General features: G+C 38.8%; 1 protein-coding gene across 5 annotated transcripts in view; it reads right to left on the bottom strand.

The window, feature by feature from the left end:
* Nucleotides 1–13,339: 13,339 nt before the first annotated feature.
* LOC124789456 (CCR4-NOT transcription complex subunit 7) overlaps nucleotides 13,340–20,720 on the bottom strand; it is a 151,841-nt gene continuing 144,460 nt past the window's right edge. For all 5 annotated transcript variants that reach the window (XM_047256818.1, XM_047256820.1, XM_047256823.1 and 2 more), the window contains one exon: nucleotides 13,340–14,438. In XM_047256818.1, coding sequence (XP_047112774.1) covers nucleotides 14,313–14,438 — 126 coding nt within the window. In that variant the 3' untranslated portion in view covers nucleotides 13,340–14,312. The remainder of the gene's footprint in view (nucleotides 14,439–20,720) is intronic.

Below are 20,720 nucleotides of genomic sequence, written 5' to 3'. Positions count from 1 at the left end.
CTCTCTCTTCAGCAATCATAATGCACTGGCAAGGCAAGGATCTGCCGTTTCCGACAGCCTCTATGTGAAAAGTCAACTTAACATTGTCAAACAGTAGGCTGTACAGTCTGCCTAAGATCCACAATGAAATTGTGCTCTACGACATATTTTGAGTAATATGCAAGCAGCCACCTATGATTTAGCCACGTACTTGGCTTCTTTATTGAAATACATTTTAGGCAAGTGTCCATACCTTATTAGAAATTCTGCTGATATTATCAACAGACTTAGGTCACTTAAGCTGTAAAGAAACAACTCACTTGTCAGTTTAGCTGTTAATTCCCTTTTCACAAAAATGCCTCTCATGGATTTGCTACATTTAATTGGCAAAAGGTTTGGAACTGACATTACAGTGTTGTTTGAGCACATTCTCTATTGAATATGCTTTATATGTAACAATAAGTTATTTTGGACATTCAGATGATGTCACCAAGGGATAACCTTTGTCTACCATGTCAGTCGACCTTTTTTTGACCTCATGGTATAGACATGAAAACAAAATTTGCTATGCAGATGGAGAAATAAAGTTGGTTGCCAGTTTTAGATGTCTCAGTGTGATGTAAGAGCAATGGCACACTTGGACATTCAGTATTTGTAAAGGCCACTCCTACAGACCTGTATTTACATGCTACTAGTTGCCACCATCCAGCACAAACAATGGACGATCTGAAGACACTGTGGTACTTCGATACATCAATCCGTGTGATCTCTCTTTATGATGATCTTTGAATTCACTTGATGTCTAGTTTTGTTTTGAGTTGTTATGTTTTGTGATCATGAAGGGAATAAAGTATACTATTACAATAAAGTGTTGTTGTTGTTGTGGTCTTCAGTCCTGAGACTGGTTTGATGCAGCTCTCCATGCTATTCTATCCTGTACAAGCTTCTTCATCTCCCAGTACCTACTGCAACCTACATCCTTCTGAATCTGCTTAGTGTATTCATCTCTTGGTCTCCCTCTACGACTTTTACCCTCCACGCTGCCCTCCAATACTAAATTGGTGATCCCTTGATGCCTCAGAACATGTGTTCTGGTGTTATATGTTATTATTTCACCATAATATCATTACTCGCCACATTGGTGACCCCGTGCTACATGTTTCCTGTGAATCCTGTCATTTGGACCATTTCCACTATCGAAATACCACAGAACAACGTGGCCTACAATAGGAACGACTGTTATGACACAGCAGTTGACTCCATCTACCGGTTCTACACCTACACGTATGTCTTCTGCTTCAATTTTCCACCATTGTACTTCGAATCATTTGAAAACAGAAAACTGTGACCAATTTTCATCGGCATCAGCACCATTTACCCTACAAAGTGCAGACAATGAACATCACTGCACATTCTCTTACGCCCTGTGAACATTTTCCAGGACAATTTACTCATTATGTCACTCCATCAATGGGTTTCTGTGCACACGATAGTGCGGGTGTGTCAGAAAATCTATTTGTTACTCTTTCTAATTCCAACCTTCAAATGACGCCATTGGCTCTGCACCATGGCGCCATATTGCCGACAGATCACACAACCTCATCAAATTCGACAATAAACCACAAGTGTTCAATTCAGCACAACAGCAACAGTGCTTGAACAGTGACCTTTTATTAATGAAGAATGTGGCTTTCGTTGCCGCCCCGTCTGATACTCCTAGATTGAGCATTCCCAGTGCACCAGAATTAGCAAACAAACCTCCGCAGAGTACTGAGTTGTGCATATCGAATCTCAAAGGTGGGCACAGCCATTTCTACCATGCCGGTCAGCCCTGCAACCGCATCTTTCGCGTCGGGTTATACGAACAAACATGAAGAACCGTGTAAAGTCAAGCGTCCAGATATTCTGCAGACTGCTGCAACATCATGTTTGTTCATCACTTCGCTCCTGCCTGTTATTTCAAGACACCTACCACAACTGCCTTTGCTTGTATCGATAAAAGAATAGTGAAAATGATCTGCGGAACACGACATAACTAAACTAAACTTAACAAGTTTAGCCTGAAGACAAGGTTTGCTCTTGTGGACAGCATCCTCAATGTCCATGGAGTCTTATCCGCTGAAGCACAGTTTGTATCTTTGATTGCAGCTCTGCACAAGCACACAGATTTGACATCAGATCTCATCCTCACGGCTACAACGAGGGGACGCTATAAACACACTAAATCTATTATTCTGAAGCGCTTGTGGAGAACTCCACAAGAAGCAATTTATCACATAGTGCACAATGTATCACTTGGTGAGCTCACACTATCGCAGTTGTGCCAAAAAAATCAGAGCATTGATCTATCCCTCCTTCCTGTCTGACTCCACTTTGTGGTCACTATGGATAGTGAAAATACTGGAAGCTCTCCACCTGCAACTTTTATCACATGCCACCGACGCATTAGAAATGCACCTACAGTTAGCAGACGACGCCTATAAAATAATCAGATGTCAACAACTCACCGCAACGCAGAGATCTTCACTGACAGTTGGCAATATTGCACACATCCCAGCACGTACTTCCGCGCAAGGCTGCACTTGGTCACTCCAGTCAACAACCTCGGTTGAGGTGTTACCTGGTGGCCATGGCAGTAAACCGCCTCCCCCCTCCATGCCTCCTCACTCAGGCCCCGTCTCTGCCTCACCTGATTCCATCGCTGCAACTACAGATGTTGCACACAGTCTGCAGCCGTACCCTGTATATCTGCTGTGTTGGTACCACACCAATCACAGAGATGCGACTCAGAAGTGCCTCCCGCAGTGCAACCTGCATCCAAACTTCCGTCGCTGGATGAGTTAGGCATATCACCTTGTGGGTATTCTACAGGGCACCTGCAGCAACACCAATCTTCACACAATAAACAACTACCTCAAGGCAAATTGTACGTACGTGACCTCATCAACGACACGTTCTTCCTGGTTGACACCGGCGCAGATACCAGTGTCATACCTCCAGTGTTGTCAACTTCGCCACCGACGCCATCCGTCATGACATTGCGAGCAGCAAACAATTCATCAGTCACTGTTTACGGCTCCACACACCTTCCCCTACAATTAAAATGAAATTTTATTTTGAATGGACATTCAACGTGGCCTACATTGATAAGCCAGTGTTGGGCATTGATTTTCTACGAAACTATGGCCTCTCTCCAGATTTATCGTCGGGAACAATGCTCCATCACTCTTGTGATACATGCATCAATGACTCCTTCGTCACAACACACACACAATCACATGCAACAATGACTGCGTCTTTGCGCCAGTTGGCTGAACTCACATCCCTCACTTCAAGCCTGGTGGACTCACTGTGCAAGCTACTCAACCAACGACATCACATTGCAGCTCTACATATGGCCAAGATGTTGCTGCAGACACTGATCAACAACAATTCACTGAAGTTCTCCATTAATGTTATTACAAACGGTACACGACGTAGGCTACATACTATGGAAGGACCCCCTGTCCACAAAAAAGCACACTGCCTATCAGCGAAGAAACTTCACACCACAAAAGAATGCATTCAGAAACTTTTACAACTAGGAATCGTACATTCTTCTGACAGTAACTCGTTATCAGCTATTCATCTTGTCTCCAAAAAGAACTCAACCTTCAGACTTATCGGAGATTACCATAGACTCCACACCCGCATCATTTTAGACAACTATCTCATGCCCCACACTGCAATTACATGGTGCTCGGCATTTTATCATCATTGACTGTCGTAAGGCATATAATCAGATTCCAATGGACAAAGATGACATTCTTAAGACAGCCATTATAACCTCCTTTGGCTCGTTCGAATATTGCTATGTGACTTATGGGCTTAAAAATGCAGATGAGACATGACAACATTTTGTATACTCATTACTTCACCAGTTCCCATTTTGTTATGCTTATCTTGATGACATTTTAATTTTCTCTGTCTCTGCTAATGAACATGACCAACATCTATCTCTAGTACACTGCGTGCTCACAGATAACAGCATGCAGATAAACGTAGACAAATCCCAGCTGCATCAGCCAGAAGTTACGTTCCTGGGCCACGAACCTACGTCGCTTTGGGCATGATCAATTTTTTCAGACACCACATCCCTCATGCCACCTCCCTGCAGTCTCCGCTAACTGATACCTCGCAAGGCAAACGTATCTTGGGCAACCAAAAGGTTACATGGACCCAGGACATGACTCACAACATCAGTGACCTAAAAATGGCCCCAACTAATGCAGTCACACTAACCCATCCCAGTGCCGATGCACCTATCTCAATCACTACAGACACTAGTGACACCGCGATCAGCGCCATGCTGCAGCAACACATTCGCAAAGTGTCTCAACCACTACGGTTTTTTTTTCTTTTTATGGATTTTGTCAGCCAATATACAATGGACATACATTTTATCGGAGGTGCAAGTAACATTGTAGGAGACTACATGTCACACATTAATTCTATTACAAGCCTGTTTGATCCCACAGAGCTTGCACACCTACAAACTACTGATCCAGAGGTACAGTCGCTAGCTCTCCACATTCAACCATGCCCTCTCCCTGGAGTTACAAAACCGATTCTTTGTAATACTTCGACTAACATACCACAACCACTCATACCCCATCCCCTTCGACAGGCCATTCTCTCTTTGCTGCGCGGTCTAGTACATCCAAGCATCATAGTGACACTACGCCTAGTAAGTGAACATTTCATTTGGCCACACGTCAAGAAAGACTGTCGTGAGTGGGCACGAATCTTGCCAATGTGCCAAAGTTGGTCGACACGCACAACCCCTCTGGGACACTTTGAAATACCAAAGGGACACTTCAAACACGTTCATATGGGCCTCGTCAGCCCCTATCCCCCTCTAACGGCCACCGTTACATTTTGTCAGTCACAGACTGTGTGACACAGTCGGTGGAGGCAATTCCTTTGAATTATATCTCAGTGGATATCATGGCTAGAGCATTTATTACCTGCTGGCTCTCCCATTTCTGTTGCCCTGCATCCATCACCACAGATCAGAGTAGGCAATTCGGATCTCTACTCTTCAAATGATCGTGTGTCCTATGTGGGGCCAAGAGTTTCCGTTCAACAGCATACCATACCCAAAGTAACGGGTTAGTGAAGCACTGACAGCGCATACTAAGAGCAGCATTAATGTGCCACTCCAACTCTTGGTCGGATGCACTTCCAGGGGTACTACTAGGCATTCGCACCTCTGGCAGAGGTCCTTTATAGCAAATCCCTGGTACTCCCAGCAGAATTTGTCAAGGACACTACTTCTTTTCATGAAGAGAGGCTACCCTCCTTAGTCGAGCAAGGTCGCTCTCATATCTCACATATGTGCACAACACAACCACGAGCACATACTTCGCCCCTAGACTTTTTACACAAGAATTGCAGACTGCTACTTTATTATACTGCGAGATGACACAATTCATCCGGCTCTTACTCCACCCTATTCAGAACCTCAGCGGGTTCTTGACTGTGCTGCTAACTCTATGCCCATTTTGCTAAATGGGACACCAGAAAAGGTCTCTCTACATAGAGTTAAACTGGTCTGGGTCCTCACTGAACACTTCTCGAACAACGAGGCCTCAGAGCTTCCCCCAACTGTCAACACAACAAGTGAACCAGTTTTCATTAAGTGTTCAGCAGGCACTTCCATCCCACCTTCCTCTACATCTTGTGAAGCCATTGTTGGTGATCATGTCTCCCCTAGTGACAGTGATGCATGTGACGAACTTCCCATACCCTTCTTCTCACCGCCAACACCGTGCTCAGCTATGACCACATTTATTGTCAATGTGTCGGCATTCCCAATGGATGACATCTCAATGCAACGTCATAATGACTATTTTTTGTGCACCTTCTCATGTATGTAAATCTAAGAATGTTAACCTCACGCTCATCCGAGCTATTCACTTACCCAAAGATTTTCTCAGCGGCTCCCTTCGAGCTTTTATCGACGAGGATGGCGTACTGTCAATTGTCATTCTATGCGACCGTCCACAGTCCCTCTCTTCCCCTCTTACTCAGATCCCACTCACCTGCGCTGGTCGTCTCCTACGCCAACCGACATGGATGAAAGATTATGTTGCATCTCCCCTGATCGCCTCCCCAATACAATCCCTTCTCCTTTTGCTCCTACACCATGCTCCACAGTCCCAAGATGGGCCTCTGTGGCAGTTCAATACATCGATCCATGTGATCTCTCTTTATTATGATCTTTGAACTCACTTGATGTCTAGTTCTGTTCTGTGTTGATACGTTTTGTGATCACAAAGGGAATAAAGCATACCATTATGATAAAGTGGTGTTAAATGTTATTATTTCACCATAATATCATTACTCACCACAACCTTGATTCACCAAGCTCATACCACATCAGATGCCAATAACTTACAAGTGGAACTGGAACACCTCCAAACTGTATTCCTGGACAATGGATATTCCTCTCAGCAGGTACAAAGGAGTGCTACAGACGTACAGAATGGAAGAACCCAACAGGATGTGGCCTTCAGAATGACAGCTTACTTGCCATATATTGGAAATAGAGTATTGATAAAACACAAAGTAAATATGGCCTTTTGCAGTCTGTAAAAAATCTCAGTGATTTTGGGATGTGTCAAAGATGGTTTAGAGCTGGGCAAGAAAAATGTTTGCATGATTTTGTGCAAGTGCAGAAAATCTTATACATGGCAAATAACGCACTCTCTTCAGGAGCATATTGTTGAACACCAGTTGCACACTCACCTTTACTAATCCAGTAAGTCCAATATCACCAAACATTGTATTTTCACTAGTCTTTCGATGAAATACAAATACATAAAAATGGTGGTCCATACCTCAAACTTGTGGAACTCCATCATCAGTGAATCACTGGATATGTATGTGCTTGGTACCAACCAAGGAAAGTTTCCAGTCAAATATTGCACAGAATCCTGTAATGTAAAACTTTGTGCTCTGCATGGATGGCATCATTTTGCAATTTTAGCATGTAAAAGTGATCAACATTATATCAATGAGGTGAGCTTCCACCATGGGAGCACAGCACAGTGCAGCAAAAGGTCACACACTCAGAGTACACCATGCACCCAAAGGTTTTTAATAGGGGAGCTCAATGCATTCTCACCATTATCTACCTGAAGATGGCTACAAGACATTGCACCGAAAGTATTTAGACAGCCCCCTGTAACTGATAGAAGAAAACCATGGGGGGGGATCAGTATCTCTCTCTCTCTCTCTCTCTCTCTCTCTCTCTCTCTCTCTGTAAATGCAGTGTGTCATTGTTATTCAAGAGTTATTATTTGTTCACATATTAGACAACTTGAAGAGATTTGAGGAAATCTGAGCATAGGAGTAAACAATGGCACAATTATGTTTATCAGCTCTAGTGTCCTCAGGACTGCCAATGATTCCATATCAAAAATTGCAAGTCTGAAACAATCCTAGGCAACCGCATTATTTAGGGTAGGAAAGACCTATACCTGTAGGGTGCAACATTAGTGCCATTAAGCACTGCTTTGAGCAAATTGCAAGTGGGTTGTTGATAATAAGACATTTAAGAAAATCTTTTTCAGCTGTACGAAACACTAATGTCTTGTGAGAAATTCAGCAGACTGCATACACAATTAACTATAAAAAACTGCCCCGACACTGAGTACAGTAGTAGTTATAGAAAGCTGTAGTAGCCAGTCAGTTATATTAATGGATTTTGAGTGTGCTAGTCTCATTTAACTATACATAATTGAAGGGGGATTATTTAAAAGCCTTGTAGATGTGGAGCAGACAGACTACAAAATCACTTTAGAACATTTTAACACCTGTACACTGATGCCCCATAATACCTTAAGTGCAGCAAGTTTTGTCAAAATTGTGGCCCAAGAAGTCGATGGTCTTTTTAAAACTCTAAACACTCTCTCTATTTTGGAGTGCGATTGGCCTGAGACTGTGCCTAGTAATAGTAAAATCTATACATAGCATTTTCTAAAGAAAATTCCAATCAAATGTTACTGGACTACAATTCCCCACCACTCTGTCAGCTGCAAATCATAAGTAGCCACTGCAAGCCAGGGTGAGAAAGCAGCTGCATAAGTGTGCAGAAATAATGAGCACTGTACTGGAGCCCACAAAGTGAATGTTACAGCAGCAATAGTTATATCTTTACAGAGATGAACGATCATTCTCTTGCCCAAATCTAGTTTACGAAATAACTATAACAACATAACTTATATCTGTGTGTTCAGCCACCACTTGGTGAGTAGATTTTTACCTATACAATTAATTTATTTTGTCAAAAATTGATTGTTTTCATTGTTATATAACTCATATTTGGGAACGGACAGCCACAAGAAGACACAGTTGTTCCTAGAAGGCCCATTTAAATACTATACAGCAGCATAAAAGAAATAAGAAAAGTTTTACTAGCAGTAAATTACATACTATTACCACACACAACAGCCTAGAGATTTTTTGCATGAATAAATAAGTATGAAAAGTGATAACTGAATGATTATTTCTTTAATCAAATTTTATAAAAGATGTCACAGACTGGCTCTCATCAATTTTTGTCATACAAATATGATCTGAATGTCATTGCTGGATATCAGTTTTCTAAAGCAGTACGCTGACAAAAAATTTCATGCTTTTTAATGCAGCTGTGTGCGTAGTGTTCTTGTCTTGTAATTGCAAGGTTGATGATTTGATTATCATGAGACAAACCTTTTTCTTTCCTTTTATTTGAATGATATGTTTATCATCAAACTCACGTGATGGTTAACTAATATTGGATCACAATTTTCCAATATAAAATATATCTTTTATTTTCAACTAATTATTACATAAAAATGTGGGTATTCATAACAAATTTAAAAACAGTATTAAAAATGGTATCACTGATAAATGAATAATTATAAGTAACAATAATATATTTATTATTTTTTGTGCATGATGATAATTTATTCTAAATACATTTTCATGTGATTAGTAGTTAAAAAATTTTGCTTTATGTAAAAAGTTTTGATGGAGTATTTGTTAATTAACATTTCAATTTTGTAATACGAATAAAATTTAAAATTGCATCTAGTAAGGATCACATAATTACAAGACAAGAACACCATGCATGCAGATCAGTTGAAATGCTCAAAAATTTTTGTACTGAACAGTCGGAAATCTTCAAAAGGGATTTTTAGATTTTTTTAAAGAAGTGCATTGCATTGATCTTCAAACCTCATAGGTATTAAGAAATTCAAAGAGAGTCACAGTGCATCAGATCCCCTTGTAAGCAGTTACAAACCATAAAAACTGTCAAAAGTTTGTGAAATTAGGAAAAAAAAGAAAAATGCAAGCTTTAACGAAATAGACTATCAATGAACAAATCCACCTGGAATTTAAAGATACTGTTAAATCACAATGCAGGCTGGTAGAAACTATTCAAGTCGCAGGTAATTTTCCAAACTTTTGACTTACATCCAAGAGAATCTACACAGACTGATTAACGGTATAGCAAAACTAACAAACTCATGCATTTGATATTAAATGTGATGGTTATCTGAAGAGTACATCAGCAACTTTGGCCAGAATTTTTACAGATGTTGAGTTAGTCGAATCATATAGCTTATCCATTGTCCATGTAAAGACTTTCACAAATATTGCCTAAAGAACTTGTGCTGATGTGTTATGGACTGCTTAATTATACATATTACCTGTTGAGGAACAATACATCTTGAAAAATGGCATATTTTGTGATATACTTTGAAATATTTTGTCACACAACTGTTCAACAACAATGCAGGCCTTTAGAGGTCTGCTGCAAAAATTATCCAATCATCACTTTGTTATACAGTTGTTTTAGTATTTCAAGGTAATGGGTCATAATACAAAAAAGGATTCTGTTCAGATTGGCACTGGCCATACATGCCTTTGCACTTCGCCAGACTACATTTTCACCAACTCATAACAAACACAGTCCCAAAAAATGCAAGGAAGAGTTACAAAAATAACTCAATTGAATGCTATGAAGTACTGCCCCAGTGCAGAATGCAAGACACAGGATTGATTAATTAACTGTGAAAACAGAGTTCCAGTCAATGTTTGAACAACAATCAGTACAAAATGGGTGCATCAATTTCATACAGCAAAAGTAATAGCTAAGACGATGATTACAGGATTGGCAGTGCCTACGCCAACCACACACAAGGCTGCATCACACCCCTCTGAAGTCAGTCTATAATGGAACTTCTGGCTGGTCGACAGCAGATGCTTCGCTCACTCCAGAATTTCTGTCACAAGGCCAACAGGTGGTGCTACCATATGCAAACAGAGGTCACTGCTAATGACCATGCCCTCAACACAGCAAGTCTGCACCTGTTTATAAGTCGACTCACAAAGAGATCTGTGGTGTAAGATGCTATGAACCATGGAAGGCTGCCATAGACACCTGTGCCATTATCACCAGTTACTAGATGTGATTAGTTAATGACCCAAGGACAGTATTCAATAGACAAACAATTGTAAATGCAATAGAGGAAATTAAGTATTTGCCTTTGCCAGTTTGGCTACATGTAAATATTGCTAAGGAAAGTGTGTGAATTTTATCCATGCAAGTGTATGTCTTTGCATCCTTAGTAAGGAAGTCTACCTCGTTTCTGCCTGCAACTGCACACATCAATGTTCATTATAGTTATCTACGAATCCTATAAGACAGCTGATCTTGTAATAAAGATCCAAGGAGGAGGGCTGCAAGCATCAACACATTTCCAAAGAACATTTCAACTATGCTGTATAGGGTTTATGTCATAATATCAACCTGAGGGTCACTGGTAAGTAAAATGTAATCAGGCAAAATATAATGGCAAGGTTGTTTCAATACACAGAAGTAGTTTTGTCGGGATGCCCTAACACATCATCCATACAGTCCCAATCTCTCCCCAAGTGATTTCTTTATTTTTGAAGCCCTGAAGAAAGACGTTTGTAGCCACTGATTTGTTTCGGATGAAAGGGTGCACACCTGTAGGCAGCCGCAAAAATTTTTCCATGAAGCAATTGACCATCTTATTTCACAATGGGATAAATGTATTAACAGTTTTTCCCCACATTCCTTGTTTTCATTTGACTGCCCCATATATATCCATAGAACAGTGCACTCTTAGTTCTACAGAGAAAAGTGTGTGTGTGTGTGCGCGTGCGCGCATCTACCAAGATATACTACCACTCCACACACTATTTTACTTAGTTAATGGGAACCAATTATCTTATCTCAATGAGAGAAGTCCGAATTCTGAACACCATCATAGCTATTGTGTGTATCAGGGACAAAGTGAAAAGATGATGAGTGAAGTCAACATAGTGCACAACTGTTCAATATTAAACACACAGGTATTGGTGCTGCAGAAAATGATCCTGGAGCAGTAGGGCTGTTAATGAAATGGAGAAAGGTTTCTCAGAAAAAAAACCTGTGTGTAAATTGAAGTTTTATTGATTTGGAAGAGTCAATAGGAGGGCAAGAGGTACTGACATTGCAGGACACTAAGGGCTGCGTCCAGAAATAAACTGACGTATCTGAAGTCCACAGGTTCGCTGTGCAAAAGCCATACACAATACTTTTCATGTGTGTCCAAACAATTTTTAACATCAACCAATGTGCAATTTCTTCTTGTTTGGTTTCATCAAGGGCATCCCTCCACATTCAGCAACCTCATAAGAACTGAGAAGGAGCATTACTGCAGCCAAAGAAATGCTTATACCACTTCTGTCATGGTAGTTGACTAGATCTGGGGTCTTACATCTAGTGTGTCTAAGGGGGATGTAAAAACTCAAATTATATTCCTTGAAACAATGATATTAGATTCAGCATCACTGGATGCAGATATGGAGGGGCATGTGGTCAGCACACTCCTGGCCATATGTCAGTTTACACAACCAGAACTGCTACTTCTCAACTAAGTAGCTCGTCAGATTGCCACACAAGGGCTGAGTGCACCCCACTTGCCAACAGTGCTGAACAGACCAGATGGTCAGGTATTAAAATTCAGCATTGCTGAAAATGTATGTCTATGAAATAATACCATACTTTGCATTAAATGAATATAACAGCATAATTCTGAGTTGAAGTGTAATTGTTAACTCAAACACTTGATTAAGTATGCATTAAGAAAGCTAGAAACAATAAAAATTATAATACAATTAATATGATGATGTAATATTCACCATCAAAATGCAGAACACACTATCAAATATCATAGAATTAAATTCCACACAAATTTTACAGTGCAAAGGAAAATGATAAGCTACAAACAGGAGGTCATTAAAAGAACGATTATGCCAACTGGAAGCCAACAATACTGATTTTTCTTCTTTCAGAGATGTAGGTGTGGAATAGACAGCTGTAAAGGTCAAAATCACAGAACATCAATTTAAGTACAATAGAAATTAAAAATTGCTCTGACATTCTCCAAAAATTTGTTGGATTTTTACTGTGCTCAAAGTCCTAATGTCATCAGAGCACGTACCTTAGACATGTGATATTCCTCAATTCTTTTCCCTGACTTTTTTCAGTAACTACTATGCCCCTCTTGGAATGATTATATTGGTATCTCAATCTTTCTTCTACCCCTCATCTTATTACACAACAGATCTTCGATTTCATACACAATGGACAAACAAATTAGCCATTACACAATGACAGTAGCTGTTCCTCTTCCTTTTATATCCAGTATTCTGTGAAGTGCAGCTAAAATATTTGCTTCCTACTTTTCTGTTCACCACTTACCAGGCTCTATGTGGTTTTCAGGAAAGACACTACTGCAAATTTTTTTAAAAATTGTATGAATAGTCCAAGGAAAGAACAGGTTTTGAATTTATAAACTTAAACTGAGGCACAGAGGAATGAGGAATATTTCAGCTGCTAACACTAATCAAACATCCCTGATTTATTATGTTGCAGTATCATGTATTTAGTCAAAAAATACATGTCCATAAAATACTGATTCTTAAAAAAAAAAAAGGGCGATGAAAAATAAAATTTTGGGTGAGTGACATTATTAGAAAACCAAATAATGTATAAAAATGCATTTACAAAGTCTAAAAAAGCTGCAAGCAATCACTTAGCAGTGATTCTGACAAAAAGTACATAAACATTGAAACAGCCATGTCCACTAACAGACCAGAGCACCATGAGGCAACGTGCATGTCTATAAAAAGCCAATTTCAACTGAAAAATTATCAACTAAAACTCAGTTATGTTTTAAAGCTTTATAAATAAATTTCTCTCCTTCTCTGCACAGATGGATAAAACCAGTGCAAACTATATCAATAAAAATTTCTGTTTACTTCTTAACTGTGTTTATTTCACATTATTACTTAATTAAAGCATAAATTCACACACCATTATTTCTCTATTATTATTATTATTATTTCATCTTGAGTTACTTTAATACACATATAAAATGTAAAGGACATATGTATATATATATAATTTCATTCACTCCCTACAAACATGCTCATTAATAGCTTTCTTCTCTTCATACAGAGCACAGATGTACATGGACACTATGAAACATGGTGAGGTCGAAATAAAGGACAAGGGGAATATAAGGGAAACATTAAAAAAATATCTACAATATACTGATAACTTAACAGCAATGAACTGTTATTTGTCAAATATTTATCTTTCACAAGTTCAAACTCCTCAAAAGTATTTGCACATTTATTTTTTTTTATAATTTTTATTTTGTTAAAAAACTTGGATACCAAGTCAAATAAAAATATACATTATCTTGTGAAAGATAAACACTTCCTTATTTCTTGTTAAGAAATAAGAAAGAAGAGGATTGACAGTTACTTTTTAGCTTACTGACATACATTAAACTATATAGCTTTGCTACATCAATTAAGACTTAAATTTTGTTCCGATATTAATATATTCCAGATGTTTGTGTGTAAGTGGTCCTTTTCTGCAGAATATTAAAAAAATGATTTTTCACTTTCAGTTTTTGGCTTATGCTCTGCACCAGACATGTCATTCCTATAAAGAACATGATTCATTCATCATCCACACAGTTGTACTCTAAAGGGTGTTCACAATTGAAACATTTGATTTACAAATTTACAATTTCATTTCTTACATTAATACAGAATGTATACACTATTTTGTCAATTAAGAAATTGTACAAAAGAAAAATTCATAAAAAGGTTTTGTTTCCTTATTTCTTGGGATGTAAGGAATACAGTTGACTGAGCATGAACACAAGCACTATGATGTCGTTCTGGTCTTCATTGGCTCCAGACAAGCAGCTGTATCACGATGAATTGCTATTATCCCCATTGTCATGGTAACTGTTGTTGCCGTTCATAACAAATGATGTCCCAAGTCCATACAGATGCCCACAGTACTTGGCATCATCAATGTTATCTTCAAAGAACATCTGCAAAATGAAAGGCACATTCTATTTATTCTGCACTATGTTGTATCACACCAAAATTTTCTGTCGTATTTATATCCCAACAGCACATAATCTCATGGGTTTCAATGATCAGTGGTATGAACCTCTGACATGTTTCAGTTGTACGGTATAGGTACACTCAATGTATCATGTGCACACTTGCACAATCTAAAATGACGAAATTCTGTTTACACATATATCAACTGCGTAACACTTCATTATAGAACTACCTACCTCCTGAGAACCATAACGACATCAAAGTCAACAAATCTTCATTAACTGATTTTATAATCCCTCAATAAAAGTTTTAAGTAATCTCTTAACATAATTTAAATAAAGGACAAGACGTTACCTATATCGTTATGTATGAAGTTAAACACCACTTTATTTGTAAATTGTGTAATAACCATGGAAATAAAGATGATGTGGACTCATAAAATATGGTGCCTCATTTCCAAACGATGGTGGTGATAACTGAGATGAACTACAATGAACACTTACTGCTGTTGTTTGGGAAGTGTTTTGACTTTATATTACACTGCATTTTCCACTGATTTCAGCAGCTGGTTGATCAGAATAAGATACTGCAGTACCTCTGATGTTAAGAAGAAAAATGCCATGTTCCTTTAGTCATGCATGCATATCTGAAGGAACAGACACTGCTGCAACTACAGCTGTTACTACATACATGAAATGTGTTCACAGTTGTAAATACGAATGACCATCATCTGTGTAATATATTCAGCTATAATACATTTCACATATTTCATAACCACTGAAGCTGAATCGTTCTTCTTAACAATGAGGCTGAAGCTGAATTATTGTTCTTAACAATGAGGCACCGCAATATTGTATTTATCCACAAATACTGGGCAGCAATTTTCAATTACAATGGTTATCACAATATGTGTGTGTTCAAGTACAGGTTGTTATGCAGGAACCAAGACATACGGAAGATTGGGTCTCGTCATGCACGGATAGCCAAAGTGGTTAAGGTGACCACTTGGGAAAAGCGGGAAACCCGAGTTCGAGTTCCAGTCCAGCACAGATGTTCATTGTCATCATTCTGTTTCACAGCTGATGGTTGTTCATATTCACAATTGCAAATACATTTCATGGATACAAATACATTACAATTAGTGCCATTTTTTGGTTGCTACCAGCACTTTTCCAGCCATTTTGTCATAGTCTTAAGTATCTCCACATCATTCTTCCCTTGGAACTAGAGCCACATTTTAACAGTAAACAGAACTTGTGGGTTAAGGGCAGTAGTGAAGCAATGACTCCATATAAGGGGGTGTAGATGCAATCTCAAATGATTTCAATTTTTTTTAGTGAACGAAAGTCTCAATAATGTTTTTACATTTATTGCTGGTTCTGCCCAAATAAGGTCACCTTCAGATTTAAAACTAGAGTGCAGAAAGACTGTTGGTAGTGTAGGAGTTAACTGGTGTGTGTCAAGTTAGAACCACAAGCTCCAGCAAACCCCAATAGTAGGACCAGATTTGTGTACATTTATTTTAAATCTGAATATGTCCTAATATAATAGAATTAGGTAGACAAAAAAAATCTACTCACCATGTGGCAGTACAAAAACCACATACAGAAGTTAAGGAAATGTGCCAGCTTTTGGAGCCAGTGGCTCCTTCCCGGGTTGGAAGGGGAAGAGAAGAAACGGGGATGAAGGAAAAGGAAGGCAAGGTTTAGGCTGGGAAAGTTTGCACATGTCCTTAACTTTTGCATGTGTTTTTCCTGTGATAGCTTGCTGAGAAGATTTTCTTATTTAATTATAACATATTTTCGAAAATGGATGTTTTTGTTGTTTGAATAAGTCCTAAGATAGTCCTGTTCATACAATAATAAAACAGAACACTGCCATCTCCTGCGACAAAATGTTGCCATTCTCTAGTAAACAAACTGTGTAAAAAGGCAAATGAAATCATTTCAGGCCGAGAGTTATCTATTCTGAGAAGGTTACATTAAAATCAGAGCAGTAATACCAGGTGTTTCATGTCCAAATTTGAAATGATTATTGATAAGACATCACTTTACAATTACCCCATCACAAGGAGTGCCTGGGAAATGCACTGCCTGTTGTGACGCAGGTTGATGAGCTCACCATAACTCATTGTCTGACAATTAGTATGACTTTGTGTAGATGTGTAAGAAGACTGCAGTGATCAAGAGGAGCTCATCATTCTAGAGGCATAAGAAGAGATCATGAAGTAGCTGTCTGCATCTGCAGTCTACTTTAAAATTCAGCGGCTACTATCAGTAAGCTACTGCCCATTAAGTCTTGCTTTTGGGAGATGTTGAGAGCTGACCCCTTTTCTGGAAACAATCTCAGAGGCCCTGGTCTATGCTATGGTCCAACCAGACAACTTAAAAGATGACAAAAGAATCCTTCATAAATGATACAGAGATAAAAACGATATAATCAAGCACACCTGAGTTTCCTGGAAGAGAGAAGGCTCACTCCAGTAGTATATACCAATAGTCTCAATGTTGCATTCACTGAATACAACAAATGAATTCAAGCACTGAAATCCTTAGAACATCTGGACCTGTGACAGGGCCACCTTGGCAAAACTTTCATGCATGTTTCCCAAGGAAATCATCCAATAATGGATAATTCACATAAAGACAAAAATTATCAGAAGCTTTTGGAATTCTTTGGAGAAGACTTAAGACAAAAGCTCTCACCCTGCAATGGTTCAATGAGAAGCACGCAACTCTACGAACAAGCTACTCTTGGCTGCCACTCTCAACATTCATTCACGCAAGCCTGTTCAAAACAAAAGACTTCGCGTGTGCTTTTTGAAAGGTAATAACAGTTTGGCATAGGATTACAAGAAACTGAAGACATAGGCAGCCACCTTATTACATAAGGAAATGAAGGGCTTCTTATTCTCTCTCTAAAAAGAATAGTCATATATCAGTTCCTGCAGAAAAGAAACTACCTTCATGTTCTAATGTCCTTAATTAATCTCAGTTCTGTTACTGTAAATATGGGTCCTTTAGGTTTTAGTTATCCCAAGATGGCATATATATATGCAATAAGGACCACAGATGAAATTAAACATACATGCTGTGTTCTGGATGCTGGTAGAAGTACACCTTCATCAGCAGAGCTGCAACTGACTGTCTAAAATTAAAGTGATTAACACTTATCAAATGACAGTCGAAGCTCTGAGTCCACCTCTATAAGAAAAAAGTAGTGCAGACACGTGCACTTAAAGCTAGGAAGTGTATAGGGTAACATGTTACTATCCTTATTTCTGACATCTTACATTTGTTTTCAATATATCTGAGTGCACCAAAAGATATTTAATACTGCAATATGCCAGTAAATTGCAGCTCACAGACACCAACAAAGAGTAAAACAATCATCCCCTATAGCTGTTTGTAGGTGCATATCGCTACTGAAAAACAGCTTCAGACATCTTGTCTGTGTAGATCTCACTTATTAGCATTGCTGCCTTCGAAATTTGAATGGATACTCAGTGGAAGCTGCCAAGGGGTTTTAGCAAATCATTCTTCTGTTAACCTGGTTTCCAAATGACCAAATAGTGTACTTACTTGAGTACAAGACAAACCCCCCTCCCCCTTTCTTACAAGGCTCCTTGGGTAACTTTATTTTTTTAACACATTCTGACCAATCAAAATTACAAACTTTTATTGACCTTAGGTACCTGCCTAAAAACTTATGCCATTTATTGTCTACTTTTTGATGATACAAAGAGAATAAACAAGAAGAAATTGTGTACATAAATTTTTATCTTCACTGGCTTTTTTGTTTAGTTACCCTGCCATCTGAGGTATCACTATTTTTAATCACCACATCATCCTAGCAGGATAGCTGCAAAACTTATATCTTCGTTGTCACAAATATTTGGTTGTTTCTTCCGAATATGTTGCAATCTGTGAGATTGTAGGTACAATGGGACCTGCGAACACAGCTGTTCCCCCCCCCCCCCCCCCTCCCCTCCCCTAAATAAATAACTTATTTCGCTTGTATACTGATATAAGAATGTTATAATGTCTTCTGCTTCCAAACATATTATCTGCCACCGCTTTCTCATTGGTTCTGTAGAGCCAGCAGCTAACACACCCTCTATCTATCACATCACCCATCACAATGAGTATTGACATGAATGCTGCACAAACCACTGAAGTACGCCACCAGCTTCAATCTAGACTTTTACCATCTCCTGCAGAAATTTGTGCTATTGTAGTGTATTTGTCCAATTTTAAAGTCTATTCGATTTTGAGTACAAATGGATTCAAGCAAACTGCAATTTAAATGTGGTAGATGTTCATAAAAAGCCAAAGTACGCAGTGAAATTCCCATGGTTGGCAGCACGACATAATTTGCTGCATGCGCAACATCCTCCTGCCTGCACTCCTTGAGAGTTCTTACTTCTCGCCCAAGCTGGTGTCACTGTTCCCTCTCCAACCATTCTGCAGTCTTGTGCTTGATCAACAGTGAAGCATAAACAGCCATGTCTTCTTGGGTGCAGGTCATATCTGACATCAGCAACTAATACATAAATAAAAGATCACAATCATGATTCAGTTCAATTCTCGAACTTTTGTTTGTCATGCATTCTATTGACATCTGTCAGTACTATCTCCACTACTAGTCTTTCCATTTTAATTCATTCTTGTGATAACTATTGCTGCCAGTTTAATGTGATTTGTTGGACATTTAATTCTCGATTATCTTCTTTCTTGATTCATTTAACCCTCCCATTACCAAGCTTTTTCACACCTCTCTTTTACCAAGCAGGGTATTTGGACTACCCCAAAAGAGTTTTGTGTTTTATTGTAATATTTGTTCTCAGATTTCGTTATTTCCACTGAATGGGTTTATTTAGTATTGAAAAACAGCTTTTCAGGTTATTAAAGTATTTATTCAGATCACAGATACAAAGTACAAAATTTTTTTGTATCTTTCACTAAATTCAGTACTCAACGAACAGAAAATAATCTATGTACCTCAACAGTCACTGCAGTAAAATAACACAAGACCTTTTTCAACTTTTAAGTCAAGTACATTTTTGCACTGCATGCACTTCACAGTAACAGTTTCTTCTCTGTGTATATTACAAACAGGTTTCTTGCATGTTACACAACAGAATCTTGTTTTCCGATCTTCGTTTCTCCTGCAATCTTGACATCGTTGTGGCGTTGGTAACTTGGAACACTGGGTTTTGATCACTGCTGTAGGAATTGCAATGCCACAAGCTTTCAGGGCATCTTGTACAACTTTATGAAGATTGCTGATATTTTGGGCTCTTTCTTCCATGTTGCCTTTGCTGAGTCCAAATGTCAGTTCAGTCGTGAAGAGTTTACGTCGGCTTCGGTTATTCTTCTGCCATTCAGGAAATCTTTTGAGTGTACAGAATATATGCATTCAGTGCTGCAATATCTATCATTTCCATGAAGATTCTTAAGTGGCCACCACCTCATTCCTCTAACACAACAGTATCCTCTTGTCATTTTGTCCCCATCATTTACAGCACCTTTGGTTTTGTTGTAGTGCAGTATGATTTCGGGTTTGTGTTCACTTTCTTCACCACTCACTTGTCTCTCATTATGCTGAGTAGAGAGTAGTATTACTGCCTTTCCCTTCTTTGGAACATAGGAAACTAGAGTCAAGTCACTTGTGAAGCCAAACATTGAAGAGTGAACTTCTATCTTTTCTGTTTGGCAAGAATTCCTTCGGAATCTCTTTCTTATTGGAATGCAAGGTACCAACCAATGTCGTGTTTCGTTTTAGCAGTTCAGCAGCCAATGGAAAACTGGTGAAAAAATTATCAGTCGTTACACCATGAACGTTATTCAGAAATGGTTCCATCAGATCCAAAACAACTCTCTGTCCTTATTCACTTCCCAAGTATTGTCCACCATTCCTGTGTAAACTTGGATCCGTAATAAGTAAGATGTCTTCACATCACCACAAACCCAAATTTTAATGCCATACTTGCCAGGTTTGCTCTTCATACAAACCCTAAAATGGCAGTTTCTTCAGTACGTTGCTAATCGTTCATCAGTAGTCACGTATTTATAATAATAGAAGTTCTTGCACAACTTAGATTGAAATTTGTCTAACACTATCCTGATGGCTTGTAACTTGTCCTTGGTTTCTTCAATTCTCTGTGCTCTTGTGTCTCTGTTGTCAAATCGCAAGAATTTCAGTATAGACAAAAATCTATTTCTTGACATGGCAGCAGAAAAGAATGGCTGCCGAAAGGCAACATT

Source organism: Schistocerca piceifrons, chromosome 3, assembly GCF_021461385.2.
Source record: "Schistocerca piceifrons isolate TAMUIC-IGC-003096 chromosome 3, iqSchPice1.1, whole genome shotgun sequence".
NCBI lineage: Eukaryota > Metazoa > Arthropoda > Insecta > Orthoptera > Acrididae > Schistocerca > Schistocerca piceifrons.
This window is presented reverse-complemented; position numbering and strand designations above follow the sequence as displayed.